The 21,708-nt window shown below is 43.3% G+C and overlaps 1 protein-coding gene across 1 annotated transcript in view; it reads right to left on the bottom strand.

The window, feature by feature from the left end:
• Positions 1 to 21,708, bottom strand: part of pappaa (pregnancy-associated plasma protein A, pappalysin 1a) — a 281,514-nt gene that overhangs the window by 149,251 nt on the left and 110,555 nt on the right. The window contains exons 11-13 of the mRNA XM_085965833.1: positions 13,433 to 13,546; positions 10,085 to 10,220; positions 7,807 to 8,020 (exon numbers count right to left, since the gene is read on the bottom strand). Of these exons, the coding sequence (XP_085821959.1) occupies positions 7,807 to 8,020; positions 10,085 to 10,220; positions 13,433 to 13,546 (464 nt within the window). The remainder of the gene's footprint in view (positions 1 to 7,806; positions 8,021 to 10,084; positions 10,221 to 13,432; positions 13,547 to 21,708) is intronic.

The raw sequence follows: 21,708 nt of genomic DNA, 5'->3' as shown, positions 1-21,708 counted from the left end.
GTACAAATCACAAATGTCTGCAAATACTGTGGGCAGTACAATTTCATTTCATCGGGGACTATGTGTCATGACACGAATGTATCATAACCGTTTTATTCTGTATAGATTTTCTCATTCTATTGTTTTTCCCTTTTTTTATTGTGGTTGTTCTTTGGTTACATTGCATTGTACACCACACATGTTAGAGTGTACATACTGCAATGCAATAGAGAGGAAGTGCTGCATGCTGACTTCAAGACAACACTTGCAATGAATGGTGCTACTGCTGAGGTGTAATGCCAAGCTGAGTCACTTTTTTGCTGATTTTGGCTACCATAGTTTATGAATTACCTTACTTGGGTGGGATAAAACATCAGCTCTTCATGGGCGTCATTTCAATTGAGGTAGTTTTATCTTTAGATTAATTCCAAGAACAGTAACGCAGACCCAACCTGCGTGGGCCATTCTCCTGCAGTTACACTGCTATCTGGTTCCAGTCTCTGTGTAGGCCCATTGGAGGCCAGTTACAAAATCAGAAACCATGCGCAAAGCATCCCAACATCATGACTTTACATCCTGCGATATCATGGTGCATTGTTGCTGGCAATGGAGATCATGCAATTTAGAGTCAGATAATTTCCCTTCATGTAAAAATGTACCGACTCTGGGAACTTGGTGCTGATCCAGTCCCATGCACCTATGTGGTTGAGTCATGACATGATTTTGCGTCACAGTGCAAATACACTGATACACTGAAGTGGCTCAATAGGGCACATCTTATTTCCTCATGGAAATAATAATCGGCAGAGATATAAAGCAGGCTGCTGACTCCCTATTGCTCATTGACCTATTGCACAAAGTCAAAATCCACGCCAACGTGTTTAGTCGGCCACAGGGGGAGGCATTTGATCAGATGACACACAACCCACAAAAGTCTTGGAAAGCAAAGCTGTTACTTCAATGGAAATTGTGTCTGAAGAGTGCCACTGAGAGGGGGATAACTGCACAGTCAACAACACTCACCTAAGGCAACAATGCCTTGGGACTTACTGCTTCAATTCTCCTGTCTTGTCGTCTTGTCTGGTCTCACCCTGCACAGCATGACACGCTCTGTGGCTGATACACATGGTAATGAATGAAAAATGATTCATTCTCAGGATGTTGGCAACACCGGCAAGGCCGGCATTGATTGCCCATCCCTAGTTGCCCTGAGAAGGTGGTGGTGGGCCGCCTTCTTGAACCACTATATGGCGGTTTGGTACAACTGACTGGCTTGCTAGGCCACTTCAGAGGGCATTCAAGATTCAACCATGTTGGTGTTGGACCGGAGTCGCATCTAGGCCAGATCAGGTAAGGACAGCAGGTTTCCTTCCCTAAAGGACATTAATGAAATGCAGCATGTCTGTGAGCGTACTAGCGAGGGTGCCCAGTTCAAATTGAGTACCAACAAAGCAGCGTCTGTTGAAACTGGGAACGCTCTCCACTTCAACACACTAAATTTGCCCCAATATGTTTGAATGAAGCAGACACTAAGACCTTGGGGAAACCTCCCTGATTGAAGGTTTGGGCTCTCCTGCTGAGCAATACAAAGTGGTAAAGGCTGAGCCTTCAATCAGCCCCAGCGTAATTGCAATTGTGTAAAGGGACCCATTTTAGTGAGGTATTTGTACCGTCGCAATTGGCAATCATGGAGAAAAAATTGGGAGTTTAAGTAAAGGTTACCACCTCTCTCGGTGGTCTGCGCCTTAATGGTGCAAATTAATTTGCTGTTCTTAGGAGGGGGAAAAAATTCACTAAGTGTCACATTAGGTTCCCCTCGGAAACAAAAGCACAGCTTCTGCACCAAATGATCCGCATTTTCTTGAGTGCTTACTGGAGATATTACAACAAAAAGCATCATAATAGCAGGTTATTAAATGCGATGCAGTTTTGAGACAGAGGGAGGACTACAAGGCCCGACGTCAATCGTTCCGAGGTCCAGAATCTCCAATTCAGTCAGAAAGGTGTTCGCACTGCACATGAAGGCATAGTCATGGGCTACACTTCAGTCTAGTTTTGGTTTGGCTGAATTACTTGATATCATGAAAGCTCTGGGATCAGTCCAGTTTGTTTGCTGCTTCGGTCTCAGCACTCTGTTCATCCACGGGGAGTAAAGGGAGCAGCATGTGTTATGGATGCAAGACATATAGACCAAGCATGTCCTAGGTCTGGGATGCAATTCGCTAATCTTGGCCAGGGTAGCAGTTGAGAAGCTACTTATTAGCCTGAATTCTCCTGGGCTAGCAAGAAGGAAGATCAGCCAGGGTTCCCAATCCTGATCACTTTCCAACAAACCTCTGCTGAAAATTGGGCTCAGCATATTGCAAAGTCCAGTGCTGTTCTCGCCCAACACCCACATGCAAACATTTCAAAGGAAGGATTTCTGGGATCACAATCAGGAGTGAGAACTCTGGCCAATTTTCCTCTTCCTAATTTTGGGTGCTGAGGCCAATTAGTGTCCTTGCTACTTCCCTGACCGAGTTCAGCTAACTTGATAAAGACCAGGATGGAGCCTGATACTTTCCTCATCGGCATGGCTCAGTTACCCAGTGCCCTAATGAGCTGGACCACTATGGAAGGCACAGCTCAGCCACGTTTCTATACTACTACAACTAACATTCTTGTATTTTACATTGATATGACCCAAATGATGCATACACGTACTTCTTTGCTGATTCACACTGTATTCGTCTTTCCTAATGCCTCCACTAAACAACAGCGCACCAAGTGTCACAAACTTGCCTACCCACATATAACGAAATGGTTTAGAATTTCTAAACTTCTGACGAAAGGTCATCGACCTGAAACCTTGACTCTGTTTCTCTCTCCTCGAAGCTGCCTGACCTGCGGAGTATTTCCAGCTCTTAAATAACAATCAATAGGCTGGTATGAGCAGCCCAGGTTAACTTTTCCACTTTATCTATGGCGGCAAACTACCCATGTTTTGGAAACACATCCTATGTTTGTTTGTGACTTGCATCCATTACTCCTGCCCAACATTGGCTCCTGATCTTCCAATGCCTTCAATTTAAAATTCGTGCCCCTCCCTATCTCTATAACCTCCTCCAGCCCCACAAGCCACCTCCACAATGCTCCATTCCTCTGACTCTGACCTCGTGCAACCCCAGTCCCTTCATCACACAATTGGCAGATGTCCCTTCAGCCGTCTATGCCTCGTGCACTGGAATTCTTTCTCTAAATGCCCTGCACCTTTCCACCTCCCTTTCCTCCATTAAGAGCATTATAAAATCCACCTCTTTGACCACACTTCTCATTACCACACCCCTAATATTAAGGTCTCTGGCTAAGTGCCTATTTTTGTCTGATTGCAGCACAGTGAAGCACCTTGGGATGTTTCTCTGAACTAAAGGCATGACATAAATGTTGTTGTTATTGCATTTGTGTGAGCCAAAACAAGTGCTCGTCAGAAAGGCATTTTGCAGAAAGGGGTCGTGGGGGGGGGGGAAATGGTGACCTTGGGAAGAACATGGTGGGGGAGAGCGGACATATCCGAGAGGGAATTGCTACCACTGGTCTTGGGAAGAATAATACGTAACAGCTTCAGGATTGATGATGGCACTTGCCCCTCAAAGAAATATCTATGTTGGGTGCATGTGGAAGGGAAGCAGTAGTGGAAGGTCAGGACTGGATGTCAGGTAATGCATTCAACAAAAACTTGCATTTGTATAGCACCTTAATGTAGAAAAATGTCCCAAGACGCTTCACAAGAGCGTTATCAATCAAAATTTGACACAGAGCCAAAGAAGGAGATATCAGGACAGATGAGGTAAGTTTTAAAGAGCATCTTAAAGGAGGAGAGAGGGGTAGAGAGGTGGAGAGGTTTAGGGAGGGAATTCCAGAGCTTAGGACCCAGGCAGCTGAAAGCACGGCTGCCAATGGTGGAGTGATTAAAATCAGGGGTGCACAAGATGCCAGAATTCGAGGAACGCAGAGCTCTCGAAGGCTTGTAGGGCTGGAGGAGGTTACAGAGATTTGATGAGCAATTTTTCTACCACTGTATCTCTGGTCTCCAAAAACTTAACATGGAAATTAGTACAATAGCAAAATACTTCAGATCATAACCTCGGCCTCTATCACATATATATATTTTTTCCCTCCCACGTGGCAGCTGTCCTTCATTCTGCCAGCGCAATTCACACTCCATCTAAAGCCATCCTTTGTTCCTTAATCTGTCCCATTACCACCTCCTCTTGCCTTGAATATCTCTTAATGTCTCTCAATGTCTCTTAATCTCTCCTGCTTTCTATCCTATCACTGACCTTCCCTTTTATTCTTCCACCCCCTTTTCCCAGCCCCCACTTGCTTTAAAATCTATTCTATTTCCTGCTTTTTTCCAGTTCTGACGAAGGGTCTTCGACCTGAAACATTAACCCTGTTTCTCTCTCCACGGATGCTGCCTGGCCTGCTAAGTTTTTCCAGCGTTTTCTTTTGTTATTATGGGAAATTAGTGTTTGTAATATCAATCCATGAGTGCTCAATGAGTTCAAATGTTTGATATTTTAACTGAGGCATTAACCTGTTTGTATTTTGGAGTTCAGCAGTCAAACACTAATCTTGCAAATATTAATTTCCAGGTTTGGTGTCAGCTGTGGCTCAGATTGTAGCACACTCGCCTCTGAGTCAGAAGGTTGTGGGTTCAAGTCCCACTCTAGGCATTGAGCATATAAAGCTAGGCTGACACTCCATTGTAGTGCTGAGGGAGTGCTGCACGGTCGGAGGTGCCGTCTTTCGGATGAGACGTTAAACCGAGGCCCCGTCTGCTCTCTCAGGTGGACGTAAAAGATCCCATGGCACTATTTCGAAGAAGAGCAGGGGAGTTCTCCCCAGTGCCCTGGCCAATATTTATCCCTCAACCAACATAACAAACAGATTATCTGGTCATTATCACATTGCTGTTTGTGGGAGCTTGCTGTGCGTAAATTGGCTGCCGCATTTCCCACATTACAACAGTGACTCCACTTCAAAAAAGTACTTCATTGACTGTAAAGCATTTTGAGGCGTCCGGTGGTCGTGAAAGGCGCTATATAAATTTCTTACATTACAAAAATAGAAATTTAACTGATACTTTCTTTGCACATTTACAAAAAAGTACATTCATTCGTTTAAATATGGAAAATGTTATCTGGGGACCTGAGGCGGGTTGGATTTCCATCATGGTAGCTTTGCATTTTCACCTACCATAGTATCCGTTACCTCACTCATTATTTATTGATCTCAATGAACTCTATCACTAACAGCATTGTACTGGGAGCCTTACAGTTATATACAATCATTAACTGCCTCATTCAAAGGTCATTGACTGCCGTACCCTCAAAAACAGTCCCAGCTCTTTTTACTTCCTTCCTCTCCTGATGCTGGTTTTTACCCCATACAGTATTTGGTTTGCACGCGGTTGGTGTTGTCACACATTCGGGTACCTCAGCCAAATTACCATTCTTAATTCTTCCAGTTCTGACAAAAGGTCATCGACCTGAAACGTTAACTCTGTTTCTCTCTTCACAGATGCTGCCTGGCCTGCTGAGTATCTCCAGCATTTTCTGTTTTTATTTCAGATTTCCAGCATTTGCAGTATTTTCTTTTTGTACCATTCTTAATTTGTGACCTTAGAAAGGGAGTATCAGTCAGCAGACTCTTCAATCACGGGGAATTGCAGTCTGGCCCAATCATGTCTACACGTGATATGTATGCACACACACAAGCAGAAGTCACTTTAAATGATCGGGAGTGCCAGCCCATGCTAATTATTTTCCCCTCCCTAGCCCTGGGGCTTTGAGGAAAATATGACTGGTACAATTTAATAGAAAAGACTGATTAGTAGGAATGCTGTCATACTGAATATTCATTGTGTTATCTGTGGAAATGGAAGGCCGTTGCTTATTCAGTAGTTTGGTCTTTGTGAGATCAAATCATTTGATTGTGGTCAGTCCTTAAACACGGAAAATATGTGTGTTTACACAGTGCTGACAAATCCTGGAGTAATCATCAGATAAGTTGTCTGGATTCGTGAACCTACCAGAAATTCCAGAATTGGTCAATATTCAGAAAGTTGTCAATACCTGCTAAGAAATCATCAGTTCCATTGAAATAGGCCAGTGTAGAATAATTGTGTTTCTTTATCTCCTCTGCTCCCCTGAAAATGATGGGCAGGAAAAGACCAAACTGGTCCATCAAGCCATCCCCACACTCATGATGGCCAGAGCATCACGACAAGACACTGCCTAACCGCACACCCCCCCCCCCCCCGAAGCCAATGATATGTTCAAAGGGAACCAGCTGCCCATCGGTACCTTGCCAAAGGGGACCATTCTTCATAAATGACGCTAGACGGTGAGCAGTGAATGATGGCATAGTATTCAACCATTGAGGACACCCCAACTGAGCCTGATCCTGTGTATCCTGCATATAGGTAGTGATCCGGGGTGGAAAACTGACTGATTTTTTACTGTTCCTAGCCCAGTGGCACCGAGGTCGGTTCTAACACACCGACAAATTCCACAGTGAAGGCTGCACCTTACTGGCCTGTACAACTCAGCAGCAAACCATGCAGTTTTACCTTCTAAGCCAAAAGGGAAACATTCCTGTTTAATTGAATGCAGTCTGCTGACATTATGGATTTTATGTAAATCGGCCCATTGAAGGTACTTTCCTGCATGCTCCTTCTCTTTCAAATTCAAATTCTTACACGAAAGACGTTATTTTCAAAAGCTGAATACTATAAGCTGCACACAGCGGCAAACTTTAAAACATTAGTTATCTTAGAGGTCCATTTCCATGTGTTATCTGCCCAACTGAAATCAAAGGTTATGGATTCTTTTTACACTGACTACAAGTGTAGAAGGTAACACTACTCTAACTAATGAGATGGAAATAGAAGCAGATCACAGCTCATAAAAGGTAACCTTCCATTCACATTCCAACGCTTTCATGCCTTCAGTTCACTCATCTGTGTTATCAATAAATCTTGGAGTCCACAATCTGCCCTTTCTGCAGCTCTTGTTGACCCACTAACTAAATGGTAACTTCACTGAGGTGCACATACCTTCTAATTGCATAACGCATTTTTTCTTATCACCTGATATCTAAAAGACAATTTGGACCAAATGTTTTCACAGATCAAAACGAACATTTCAAATTCCTTTCTAGAAGATTCTGTACATGGAGCTTGTGTTTACTTTTCACTAATTTGTTCCCCCACCCCCCCCTCGACAATTTTCTCCCTTTCCTCCCCTCCTCTCACCTACTCATATGAGGGTTAGGTACCGTGGATACCAGGATCCCTCCCGAGCAGCCATTTTTCATGCTGAATGAACAACGGGTGTTCACTGGTTGGTTGTCTACAGAGGCCATTACAGCAGAGCCTCATTCCATCCTCAACAGCAACTGTTGAAGCATATTTTCCCCAACAAGACTCGCTGGAGAGCTATTGGGAGCTGGGGCCGAGACTCGAGATTTAATTTTTCCCATCCTCATACCCAGCTCGGGGCATTAAAATCAATCGTAGCCCCCAAGATGTTACACTTGGCTGAGGTCAGCTAGCTCAGCACAGACTGCAAATTGAACCTGGGGCCTTTGGTTTGTATCCCTCTGTTCCGCACGGTCAAATTTGTTGGTTTTTTTTTGTTCTTGAAAGAGATAAAGCTTTTACAATTGCGTTAGCTTTGAAGAAGAGCCACAAGAGTTGATTATGAGCGGCTGACTCTGTCAGCATCATTATTTTATCTGGGAACCGCTGATTAATAAAAGTTGAAAGGTGGTATCAAGGCTCACCTCTGCTCCGTGGGGTTGTACATCTCACTGCTTTGGCAGCTGCTAATTGTAATGGGGTCAAAGTTGTGGAAGGAGCGCAGGGCCACCCCAGAGATGGCAACGTACAGTGAATGGAAGGTAATTAGGATGGCTGTGGTCCTGTAGAATGGCTGACTGAGGTCGTGAATGACAGGGATAACGAGGGGGTTGTTCCTGCAGTTCAAAAGATGCATTCCTGCAGAAAACAAAGGCGAGAGACAAACACTGGTCATTAAAGATCAGCAAGGCATTTCAATCTTTGCAACTGCAAATTTTCATTCAAAAAAAATACGTTTAGACAGCAATAATAAAAAGGAGAAAATGTTTTTATTGATGCATTTTAAAAGACCGAGTATTTCTATCACAATTTTTCAGTTAGCGTGCTTACGAAAATAAAACCTTTATCTTCACCGGACCAGTGATATGCAACATAGGTTTTCGTACTGGTATTCCACAAGATAAAGAGACCTACCCATTTGTCATCAGATTGTTATATTTTATATCATACCAGTTTTTGATGTGTACTAATTAAACAAAACCTTTTCCGCAGTGATCGCACTCTTTTCCTTTGGGTAGCATTCAGAAGTTAGAACAGATGGTCTCTGCAATTGGGTCAATGTTTGCAAGGGGTCCCCTACACAGAAAAGCTTCAAAACCACAGGCCGAGAGCATGGAAAGCATTGTAGGCAACTGAACGCTTTTACAATTGGTTTTACAGCAAGCAGATATTCTATTAAAAGTATCCTTTCCAAACATGTGTGTCACCTCCCCCATTCACATCTGTGACCTACTAATTAAGAATGGTTTATTTTCCTTACTCGCATTGCTGCCCTTGGTGCAACGCAGTATTAACTGCACCTCAATGGAAAAGAAAAGAATTTGAGCTTTACAGTCTTGTTGTACTGCAGATACTGGTTTTACACCAGTACCTGTTTAAGGGTGCATTTACACTTCACAACATGAACTAAGAGGGAATCGCTGCGGAGTTAGCCAGTTTTGGCTACTCCAAACATAGGAACAGGAGTTGGCCATTCAGCCGCGCGAGCCTGTTCTGCTATTCAATTAGATCATGGCTGATCTGTATCTGAACTCCGCCTAACCGCCTTGGTTCCGTTAGCCTTAATACCCTTGCCTAACAAAAATCTATCAATCTCAGGTTTGAAAGTTTCAATCGACCCTCAGCCTCAACAGTTTTTTGGGGGAGAGAGTTCCAGATATGACTTCCTGGTTTTTGAAATCAGTGTGAAGCTGTTGGACATTCTCACATCTTCGACATCGAGAGATGGACACCTGCTACTCTGTACTTCTAAACCTGAGCTACAAAAGACTTGTGTTCTGAAGTTTGGGGGTGAGCTCCAAGGCTGCTGGGGGTTTCATTTCTGCTGCTCGGCTATGACCTGTTGGGATTTGGCATGGATAAATCCTTGTTTACACTCCAGTTTTAGCATCACAGTGGAGCATGGACTGCTTTGCTGCAAAGTCACAGTTGGTGTATAAATGTGTTCTTCAGAGTGTTGTGAGTCAGCAGCGCAGAGTTATACTGCCAGGTCTGGTCAGGGGACACAGAGGTGGCAGTTACTATGAGATTCAAGAAGGCTTCTCTCTATTTGCCAGAATTTGCCCCAGTAATAGTGCAGGTTTTGTGTCATTGCGATGTGAAAACTGTTGCATAGATGCAAAAGCTACAGTATAACTGGACCATAAAAAAAGGTGCTTTTACGTGTTGAAAGTACAGTCAACAGCAAATGCACAGCTTTTTCACACTGTCGGCTATACTTGAAATTATAACAGGGCCAGACTTCTCTCGTTTCAGCAGTAGCAGAGGCCAGTGGATGGCACCAGGTGGAGAGCTGTGAGCTCTCGGAAAAAGGTGTGACAATATAAAAGCACCTAAATAAAATTAACTCAGGAGAAAGAAAGAGCACTAAGTAGAACTCAAAGGCAAGCAGGGAAAAGAACCTGATTGTGGATGTGTGCTTTTACTGAGAAAGAGCTTTGCGCATTTTAAAGACACGGCATGAGATTATCTTTTGAAGGAAGCAAAGATGTGTGTGTGTGAGATTGCCTCACTTGGTTTTCCTTTCACCCTTTTCAGTTGCTGGTCTTTGTTTGAGTCATTCCCGAAGTGTATCCTCGTGGTGCTGATCCTCAGTACACGGACCACTCCACTAATTGAGCCGTTTGAACTTCCTTCAGGCTCGGAGATAACTACATCCTTTCTAAATATGATCCTTTGAGTTTCAAAAAGAAAAAGACTTACCCAGGTCGTGATTCTGATCCTTTGTGTCAACCAACTGAACTGCGATTGATTCTTGCCTTTGATCCATGAGACTACTTCCATCAGTAGCCAGGTGGACAATAACAGCGGCAGCAACCATGGGTTGAGCGAAGTAGGCCTCATTAGAGAGAAAAAGATAAAGATTAGCATTTGGTTAAGAAGGAGGGGGGAGGTGGGGAAAGCACTATAAAAGTCAACAGATTTCTCTGCTCCAGCGACATAGTGTGTCATGCTCCAATTGTCTTTATTTCACATTAACAATAATATATTTAATGACATTTCAACATTTTTGTCACTGGGCAATTACATACAAATACAGACATGAGATGTGACCCTATGTAGGCCAGAAGATCTCAAGTTCAGTGGTTGGTCCATGCTGAGCTAATTGATCTTAGGCAGAATGCTTCAAGTGGCCCCAACTCCCCTACCCTACCCTACCCTAAGGAGTGGAGAAATCGGCCAGGGATTCTGCTCCTGATCATTACCCCGTAACTCTGTTGGTCAGCTTGTGTGTTGATGGATAGTATGCTTGACTGCGATGTCCTCTGCACTTGAATAGCCTGGCACCATTCATGAAGAAGGGTTCGACCCGAAACGTCAACTCAAATTTCTCTCCACAGATGTTGCCTGACCTGCTGAGTTTTTCCAGCATTTTCTGTTGTTATTTCAGATTTCCAACATCTGCAGTATTTTGCTATCGCAATATATTTAATAGGTTTGTTTGTGTTTTTTAAGTAACAAACCTGTTCAGACACAACTGTGAAACTGTAGCATTATCACATTGTATATCTTTTGGAAAATAAATCTTCTTCCAAACATCTTTTCAGTAGCTTATCAATTTTCTTTTTGCCAACCTCCCCACCCCCAATCCTGAAGGTTCCTCATTCTCCAGCTCTGGTACCTCCGCCAAGTGATCAGTCTTCATGGTGAATGGTGCCAGGCTATTCAAGTGCAGAGGACATCGCAGTCAAGCATACTATCCATCCACGCACGAGCTGACCAACAGAGTTACGGGGTAATGATCAGGAGCAGAATCCCTGGCCGATTTCTCCACTCCTTAGGGTAGGGTAGGGTAGGGGAGTTGGGGCCACTTGAAGCATTCTGGCTAAGATCAATTAGCTCAGCATAGACCAACCACTGAACTTGAGATCTTCTGGTCTACATAGTGTCACGTCTCATGTCTGTATTTGTATATAATTGCCCAGTGACAAAAATGTTGAAATGTCATTAAGTGATGAGTTTTCATGTGAGAAATGATGTCCATTCTCGCCCATTGATTGGCATCAGCAGGCAAAACAATGGAGAGTTGCTTGCTCAACTCTCAAACTGTGAGCTGTGGGTTCAAGCCCACTACAGACTTGAGTAAATAATCTAGGCTGGCACATTCGTACAATGCTGAGGGAGTGCTGTATTGGCGGAGGTGCTGTCTTTCAGGTAAGATATTAAACCAAGACCCTGTCTGTGGATGTAAAGGGTCCCGTGTTACTATTTCAAGAATAGCATGGATTTTGCCCGGTTTCCTGGCCAGCCATGTTCCTCAACAAACAATACTAAAAACAAATTATTTGGTCATTTTCTATTTGTGGGACTTTTTTGTGCACAAATTTGGCTGCCATGTTTGCATGCTTAACAACTGTGATTGGTGATTGTACTTCACAAAAGTAATCTATTGGCTGTAAAGCGCTTTGGGATATCCTAAGGATGTGATAAGATGCTATATAAATTCAATTCCTTTCTTTAGTTCTTGCAGTCTGCCTAAAATGGCTGAATATGTTTAGGATTTCTTGATACAAGCTACAATTTGATGCTACTTGGATGACAGATTACTGCTTCCCATCTGATAAAAGGGCCACTGATTGAAAAATAATGCTCTTGGCCACTGCCTTCGCCCATTATGAAATGCTGTCAGCTATTGCTCTGCTTATTGGTGTAATAAATCATAGGGTTTTATAATGAGGTTTCAAGACTGCAGCGGGTCTTCAAGAATATCCCAGAGAATCAACGGGGTCATCCAATTTCTTTATTTGTTGACTTCTGTAGTGACATACTAGTAAAAAAAAACACATTTTCCAGATTGATGGACATGATTCCTTTCGAGTAGCAAATGCTGCCTTTCAGAGGTCTATTCTCATGTCGCCGGGAGTGTGTCAGTATTCGTAGCACATTTCCATGAGTGTGTCAGTTTTAACAGGGGTCCCTAGCAATGTTCCCTGTCATTTTTTTGGTGGTGCGAAAGCCCTTTAACTGGTTGCACAGTCCATTCAATTTTGCACGCATGCGTGGTTATTTACATTGAAAAGCCCGTGAGCAGCCTGCGTGGGACCTCCAGACCACTGCCCGGCCGCGCAGCATAGCGGGAACGTTGGTCCCTGGGAGTGTGCCAGTGTTTGTAATAAGCCCTTGGGAGTGTGTCAGTAATTATTGCGTGTCCCTGTGAGTGTGTTTGTATTTGTAGAATATATTTGTGAGTGCGTCAGTATTTGCAGAAGTCCCTATGTGTATGTCAGTAGTTGTAATGTGTCCCTGTGAGCATGTCCCTGGGAGTGTGTCAGTATTTGCTGGGGGTCACACTGAAAAGTTCGAAAGTCACTGTACTGCAGTCGCCATAGCTTTTTTTAAGATTTAAAAAAAATTATGGGCATATTTTAAAAAATTCTGTCCACATTTAAGTTATGTTCTGAAATTAATGATTAGGTGTTCTCCCAATAACTGATGGGTAAGTTCACTGCCTCAGATGGAACTGAGCCATGTTGGCCAGGAAGGTCCCAGATTTGACCCGTGGCCTGTGCTGAATTAGCTGATTTCAGGTTCAGTGGTGGTAGGGGTGCTTGCCAGGTGAGGGACGAGGGCAAAAATAGGACAGAGTTTCTGTTTATAGCTGCTAAAAAAAAAGAATATCTTGCATTTACATAGCGCCTTTCATGACCACAGGGCATCCCAAAGCACTTTACAGCCAATAAAATACTTTTACAAGTGTAGCCACTGTTGTAATGTAGGAAACGTGGAAGCCAACTTGCACACAGCAAGATCCCACGTACAGCAATGAGATAATGACCAGAATGATTCCTGCTTTAAAGTGCGGGTGTTGGTTCAGGAGAGAGCTTGGCTCCTCGTGGTCACATAGCCTGGTAAAGCTGGGCCAACTAGGTAGAGAATGGTGAAATTATTCCACAGTATGAGGCAGCACCATCAAGATATGAGGTGAGAGAGTTGGGGTGGGGAGGGGTGTGCTGAAATATAATTATGAAAAATTGTTTGCTGTCACTTGGAGTACAATGTGTTAGCTCTGCTTTAGGATCCGTTTCAGGCCCGCCAATGTAATCTTCCTACCTTTAGCCAGTATTTTGCTCTGTAGAATGGATTGCTGTGAAACGCTTCCAGACATGGGAACCAGGCATACTGAGCCACTCCGTCCGACAAGTCGATGACCCTAGTCTTGCACACCTGAAGGTAAGTACACTTACATTAATTTATTTGTTAATAACATGAATAGGAAAGCACTCTACGGCCAAGTGACTACATATCTATTTTGCAAATCTAGCCAAAGATGCTGAACGTATTTAATTAGAGTTGAGGACAGAGTACAGAAAATACCTGTGCAGTGCCAAATTATGCTGGCTCAGGCTGCCTTATGTTGAGCCAAGCCTCTTGCCAACACAGTGATGGAAATACCAGTGACTGTTGAAAGCAGAACCAAATGGTGGAACGGTTACAAACTATCCTTTTTTAAAATTCATTCACGGAATATTGGTGTCATCGGCAAGGCCAGCATTTATTGCCCATCCCTAATTGCCCTTGAAGGTGGTGGTGAGCCACCTTTTTGACGACAACTGAGTGGCTTGTTAGGCCATCTCAGAGGGCAGTTAAGAGTCAACCACATTGCTGCGGCTCTGGAGTAAGGACGGCAGATTTCCTTCTCTAAAGGACATTAGTGAACCAGATGGGTTTTTACGACAATCTGGTAGTTTCATGTAAGAAGTCACACAACACCAGGTTATAGTCCAACAGCTTTATTTGAAATCACAAGCTTTCGGAGCGCTGCTCCTTCGTCAGGATAGTTTCATGGTCACCATTACTGATACTTTTCCAAATTTATTTAATTGAAATTAAACTCCCCAGCTGCGGTGGTGGGATTTGAACTTACGTCTCTGGATCATTGGTTCAGGCCTCTGGATTACTAGTCCAGTAACATACCCACTATGCCACCGTCTCCATGCCACTGGCATACCTGCAGAGACGGTAACATCATCATGGAGTTTCCTGTGGCATATCTGGGTGATTTGTACGTGTTTTTGGTTTTTGTTCCCTTCTGATACTTTGCGAACCATATTTCAAACTGTATATCATAAAGTTTGCAGATTTCTGGCACCAAAGTCTGCCCATTCCTGGCACCAAAGTCTGCCACGCCACCCCCCCACCGAGCATCTGGAGATTATGTCCTTGACTGCAAGATCAGCTGAGCTAAAATGAATTCTAAAACAAATAGGTTAGCATTGTACTTTCCTAAACTGCATTCAGAACCATCAGTAGGTCTTTCTACATCCACAATTAATCAAATACCAGCCCCATTTTAGGTCTGGCTCATTAGGCAAACAGAGCTACCGTTTCTCAGTAACTGGTTGCCCAGAACCATCCAGAGTTGAATAGACATCAGTGTTTCTACTCAGCCTGCCTAGTCCATTTGTAGAAATGTCATAATTCTGCTTTCCAGATACAATTAAACGATTTACTGAAGCTGTTTCTGAACACTTTGACCATACAGATCAGAAGGTCCATAAAAGAAAGACTTGCATTTACAGAGTGCTTTTTGCATCCACGGGATATTTTAATGCAATTTACAGCCAATGAATTAAGCTTTTGAAGTGTAGTCACTGTTGTTTTCTAGGCAAATACGGCAGTCAATTTGCGCACAGCAAGATTCTACAAACAGCAAATGCTATAAATGGTCTGATTTTTTGATGGTTTTGGCTGAGGGACAAATGTTGTCCAGGACACTGGGAGAACGCTTTGTCTCTTTGAATTGTGTCATGGGACGTTTTTATGTCCACCTGAACAGCCAGTTGGGGCCTCGGTTTAATGCTTTCATTCAAAAGACAGCATCTCTGACAATGCAGTGCTCCCCTGGTACAGTACTGAAGTGTCAGCCTAGCTTATGTGCTTCACTGTTGGATTGGGGCATGTTTGATCACTGGTCTGAGTTGAATTTGTTCATCTGAGGTGAGACAATTGGATGGGCATGGGGGAAATAAATCAAGTGGGGTTTGCTCTCCTAATCACTATGCAGTGACTCCTGTTGTTAAAGTGAATGTGTGGGGACCAGGGGAGGACAGAATGGGGCTTGGCTACGATTCACTCCATGATTAAACACCGGACTGACACTAACTGTCAAGGCTCACACATATCGAATGGCCACTTGGGAAGATGTAGTGAAGTGGGGGGGGGCTCCGAACATCAGTGGAACCGTGTCCCAACCCGTTCCGGATAGGAGCGGAGAAAATGGGAGGAGGCAGAACTATTTCTGACATTGGGGAATAGAACTAATACATGTCACATACTGTTAGAGAATGGAGAAGCAGAAGAGGTTATTTGCTAAAGTTTATTTTGTGTGGGACATTACAGCAGAACTTCTCTAACACTTGATTTTTAAATGTACCCTCAATATTACTGATGGAACACCTGTTATTACTAGTCAAGTTTTGTTTGTCTTCCCACTCTTCAAACTCACCTTAAGAGTGGTTAAGAAATAACATAAGAAAATCCAGAGTGGGAAGAGGCCATTCAGCCCATTAAACCATCCTTCAACCAGACCCAATATATGATTATCTATCAAGGGCATCCGTACTGGTTGATCCCCTACTTTAGAGACATTAAATTGCTTCCCCCTAGTCGAGATAGCCATGGCGGCTGCAATAAGCTTGCAGACATTGTCAATTTTTGAAGAGTTTCTTACACTAATAAAGCATAATATTTCTGAACTCAAACCAGTATCTGAACTGCTTCACTGTGTAATTATCTTACAGCACAGGTCCAACTCCAACTGCAGCACTCTACAAACTCTAAAGCCTCCAGCTCAAGCTGCGGCTTGTTCCTGTGCTACTGGAGACATAGCACCAACACTGGCACTGGCAGCCGGGATACTCTGAGCTGCCATTTTGTTTGGCGGTGGGCGCTCTAAGCGGGACCATAACGACCAGCAGTGCGATCTTTGCTCGGACTGTAGGGACCTAAGATCCAATGCTCAGGTCTCCAATCCATGAGGTTTGCAAGCTGAGGCTGAAATGTGTTCGGTTTGTGACGAGAGCTCACGTTGGGAAAACCGATCCCATTTTAGGTAATATGATAGCAAAATACTGCGGATGCAGGAAATCCGAAATAACAACAGAAAACGCTGGAAAAACTCAGCAGGCCAGGCAACATCTGTGGAGCGAGAAACAGAGTTAATGTTTCGGGTCGAAACCCTTCCACAGAACCTGTACAGTTCTGTAGAAGGGTTTCGACCTGAAACGTTGACTCTGTTTCTCTCTCCACGGATGTTGCCTGGCCTGCTGAGTTTTTCCAGCGTTTTCTGTTGTTATTTCCCATTTTAGGTAAGTTCGCACTGTGGAAATGAGACAGCTTTGCTCGCAGACTGTGATAAAGCTCACATTTTGGTCAGAGCAGAAACTAATATTGCGGTTTGAACCGTTTGGACCTCTGTAAGGTAGCGCTTTTTGTGTCTGTATCTGTTTTCTTTTGTTGTCAAGCAAGGCTATGTATGAAAAGTGGATCGGCAACCCAGCAAAACAGATGCTGCCTATTTGGAGCTTAACGTTATCTCTGAGCCTCCCACCATGGACAGTGTTGTTCTTGTTTGGGGTGTGGGGGTGGAGGGGAATGAGGCTTGTCATGCAAATCACAACTTATTTTGGCTTTTTGGGGAAAAAAAACGGAGTTCTTTGTATTTTTCGAATGCCTCAAACAGCTTGGTTTTAAGAAAACAACTCACGTTGACAGATCACATTATGCTATAACGCGATGCAATTCAAACACAGGGGATGACCCGTCCTTTCCTGTTCATTTCCAGACAATGATTAAAGGCAAGTACCACCCAGGGAGAAAGAATTAGGAGGTGATTCTTTCCTTTTAAGTCCCGCTTTCTCGCTTCTCGCCACAACAGACAGAACCCCAAATGAAGTCTCCCCTGGTTTACGATATACTTGGGTCCAATCAAAGATACATTGATATGACTAAAGTATTATGCTTTCCCCATGCAACGCCGACAGGAAAATGTCTCGTGTAGTTTAGCCGTGTTTTGTTTAAAACAAAGGAAGAAAAAAATGCTGCTCGGAAGTGTCAAATATCGAGCAAAAAGCCCCCTTTCCTAGGTCTGACTTGCAATAAAACAGGGCTTTTTTTGAAGCTGGTCATAAAACATGAATGGCGAGTGCAAAAGGTCTGGCGAGTCTGAGCGCAACAGTATCCAGTCGACCCAGTTGCGAGCATTAACCTTAGCCTCTACTAGCAACAGTGACAGAAAAGGCGGGGTGGGGGAGAAAGTACATGTAGTAAATCACACCGTTTAACTTGATGGGTGACAGTTTAGTCCTGTGTTGCTCTGAGTGAATAATTTGCGAGTGAGGTTTTCGATTTCCAAACTGTAAAAATATCATTTTATTTTAAGCAAAAAGTTTTGGGGTTTGACCAGCCCCTTAAATGGGCATTAATAATCCTTTTATTTGGTACATTTTTATATTTCCCCACTGGTATTCAACCACCCAGAAGCAGCGCTTTCTTTTATTATCAAACTTGCACACCCAGTGGGAACCAATAAATTCCTCTTAAAGAGGACTGTCAGATCCAAAGCTTTTGTTCAGTCCTGTGCCTTTATTGCTCCAAAGCACTTTATTCCAGATTTTGGGGGTTTTAAATTACATTATAGACACTTCGCCAGCACTTTGAATATGGTCCCTGGGAGTTACATGATTTGTATCTTGTAACAAGGTGTGCGCCTTAACGAGAGTTCCATAAGCCAGTGTCAAACACAACACAAGACAGTCTGCAGCGAAACATAATCACAGCCTTGTACTGATGGTGGGGGTGAATGGGGTTAATAATTGGATTTTAAACCATGGGGGTCCCTTTTCTTCTTTTGACGAAAAATGGGAGAATGCCTGTTTTTCTTCAGAATTAATGACCCACTAATGAAATCAGATTCCCAGAAATCATACGTTAAAAGTCGCATGTTCCTATGATTTCACTGACAGATCGTTAATTATGCGGAGGCACAGGCAGTCTCCCATTTTTTTCCTGAAAAAAAGAGGAATTTAATTCCACTGATTTATATTTTGAATTTGCTGACAAAGTTTAAAGGCCAAGTTTGGTTGTTTAAAAATGTGCAAAAAGAAACATTAATGTGCAGGACATAAGGAATACTCATTAGACGTTGAGAAGCAGAATCTGATTGAGGGGTCCAAATGATATCATAAATTACAAAAGGAAAGATTGAGTGATTTAGAACCATTGTTTGCTTTCTGAGATAGATTACTGTCTTTAAATCATCTCCAGGTGTTTATTATTTAAAAATAAGGGGATAGAGTTTCCACTTTGGGCACAAACAGCGATCCGGGCGCAAATTGCACCCTAAATTGCACTAGTTTTGAGAAGTGTGTTTTTCTCAAGTTGCCGCTCAAACTCATTTGCATATCGCTGAATGTAAATTCTGCCGTGAACCAGCGCAATCAGGCTGCGTTATAGAACATAATTTTTTTTAAATTTGCTTTAAAAAATATTTCATGATTATTTAAGAGTGGTAACCTGGTGCAGTTTGACTAAAACTGCTGAAAATGGGTTTATCACAAAAAACAAGCATTTTAAATCAGAGTGTCAATCCACCACCTGTGAGTAACCTCATTTAAATTGCTGAAAATGACTTAAAAAAAATATACAGAACCATTTGCTAGTTATACTGGGGTACAGTAGTCAGTTCCTTAATAAATAAAATACATTCAAAAGCTTTTAAAACGTCCCCATCAGTGTCCTTGCACGCAACATTTCCTACATTACAACAGTGACTACAGTTCAAAAAGTACTTCATTGGCTGTAAAGTGCCTTAGGACGTCTGGTGGTCGTGAAAGGCGCTATATAAATGCAAGTCTGTCTTTCTTCTTTCAAAGGAAGCAGCTTAATTTAGCAGAAACTCTACAATGATGAATAACTCATCCTGGGAGGAGGGGCAGGTTTGTGGGCGGGGCCTGCTTCCAGCGCGATGTTTTTTTAAAATAATGCAGAAGACCGTGGAGCGTATTTTGCGCTTAAATTTTGCGATCTTTTGCATGGGTTACGCTGATTTCGGGCGAATTGCACCGAAAATACCAGCGCAACCGAGCAGAAACTCTACCCCTTTGTGTCTTAATTTACATGCTGTTTCAATATTGCTCTAGATTGGTTAAATCCCTTGGTTTTCAAACTGGTTCACCTGGAATCTGGAGTGCTAGAGAGGATCCCAGGGAGTCTGTGGGTGATCAGAATTCTGTTTGTCGACAGATTTCTGTATTTATTGACTGATTAGTTTGTTATTTCTGTTGCTTTATTATCCTAATAAAACACATTTGTTGTGATGTTAGCACTGCTTTCATTTGGGTCGATGACACTGTCTTCTAGAAGTTAGCACTAAGAGCCTCAGGAGCCTGTCAATATTTGCAGAAGCTTCCTCTCACAGAAATGTTTGCAAACCACTGACTTAGTCTTGTTTTAGGTGTTTGACCTGAACACATAATCTAGGCTGACATTTAAGTGCAGTACTGAGGGAGTGCTGCACTATCGGACGTCCTGTCTTCGGATGAGATGTTACACCAAGGTCCCATCTACCCTCTCAGGTGGGCGTAGAAGATCCCATGGCACCCAATCGAAGAAGAGTGATGGCCAACATTTATCCCTCAACCAACATCACTGAAGCAGATTATCTGGTCATTTATCTCATAGATGTTTGTTGGCCCTTCCTGTGCGCACATAAATACCATATAATGCAAGTTCATTCCCTCTTTCAGTTGTCAGCCGAGATCAGCTAGCTCACTACAGACAGGGACTGAAGCTCCAGTGAAACATCATGCACTGTGATGAAGAGAGTTCTCCTAGCTCACTACAGACAGGGACTGAAGCTCCAGTGAAACATCATGCACTGTGATGAAGAGAGTTCTCCTAACTCACTACAGACAGGGACTGAAGCTCCGGTGAAACATCATGCACTGTGATGAAGAGAGTTCTCCTAGCTCACTACAGACAGGGACTGAAGCTCCAGTGAAACATCATGCACTGTGATGAAGAGAGTTCTCCTAGCTCACTACAGACAGGGACTGAAGCTCCAGTGAAACATCATGCACTGTGATGAAGAGAGTTCTCCTAGCTCACTACAGACAGGGACTGAAGCTCCAGTGAAACATCATGCACTGTGCTGAAGAGAGTTCTCCTAGCTCACTACAGACAGGGACTGAAGCTCCAGTGAAACATCATGCACTGTGCTGAAGAGAGTTCTCCTAGCTCACTACAGACAGGGACTGAAGCTCCAGTGAAACATCATGCACTGTGCTGAAGAGAGTTCTCCTAGCTCACTACAGACAGGGACTGAAGCTCCAGTGAAACATCATGCACTGTGATGAAGAGAGTTCTCCTAGCTCACTACAGACAGGGACTGAAGCTCCAGTGAAACATCATGCACTGTGATGAAGAGAGTTCTCCTAGCTCACTACAGACAGGGACTGAAGCTCCAGTGAAACATCATGCACTGTGCTGAAGAGAGTTCTCCTGGACAATATTTATCCTTCAACCAACATCACTAAAACAAATTATCTGGTCATTTATCTCATTGCTGTTTGTGGGACCTGGTTGTGCACAAATTGGCTGCTGCGTTCAGACGACAATACAACAATATCTACACTTCAAAAGTACTTAATTGGCTGCGAAGCGCTTTGGGATGTCCTGAAGTCGTGAAAGGCGCCGTATAAATGCAAGTGCATTTCTTTCTTTAATTTCCTCCGATAGTTAACACGTTCACATAAAATTACTGTTCCAGTGAAGCTCAGCGTAAGCTCGAGGAACAGCACCTCAACTTTCGATTAGGCACTTTACAGCCTTCAGGACTCAACATCGAGTTCAACAATTTCAGATCATAACCCCTGCCCCCATTTTTCAGGCTGTTGATGATTCTGCAATCCCCATTTGCAACATTTAACCACTCCTGCCTCCTACCCTAGCACAGAATGTTCCTTCAGTTCCTCCCCTCCCCTCCCTTCCCCCTTTCCCTCCCCCTGCACCTGCTTAATGTCTGATACATCTCGAACCTTTTCCAGTTCTGATGAAGGGTCCCAGACCTGAAACGTTAACTCTGTTTTTCTCTCCACAGATGCTGCCTGGCCTGTTGAGTGCTTCCAGCATTTTCTGTTGTTATTTCACATAAGATTACTTTGCCCACTACCAGAGATAATGAAACCCCTATTGGTACCGTACAGCAAAAAGATACTGTACACCACATGTTGGATCATGGTATTTTGAATGAAAATGTTGGTTTTCTTTGAATTGCAACTCCCGTTGATTCTTCCAACAGAAGTGAATTCTCACAAAGTTTTATTTTT

This window comes from Somniosus microcephalus, chromosome 23 (genome assembly GCF_052327205.1).
Source record: "Somniosus microcephalus isolate GS21.2 chromosome 23, FLI_Smic_1.0, whole genome shotgun sequence".
Classification (NCBI taxonomy): domain Eukaryota; kingdom Metazoa; phylum Chordata; class Chondrichthyes; order Squaliformes; family Somniosidae; genus Somniosus; species Somniosus microcephalus.
The sequence above is the reverse complement of the archived record's forward strand: the minus strand, read 5'-3'. Positions and strand labels throughout refer to the sequence as shown.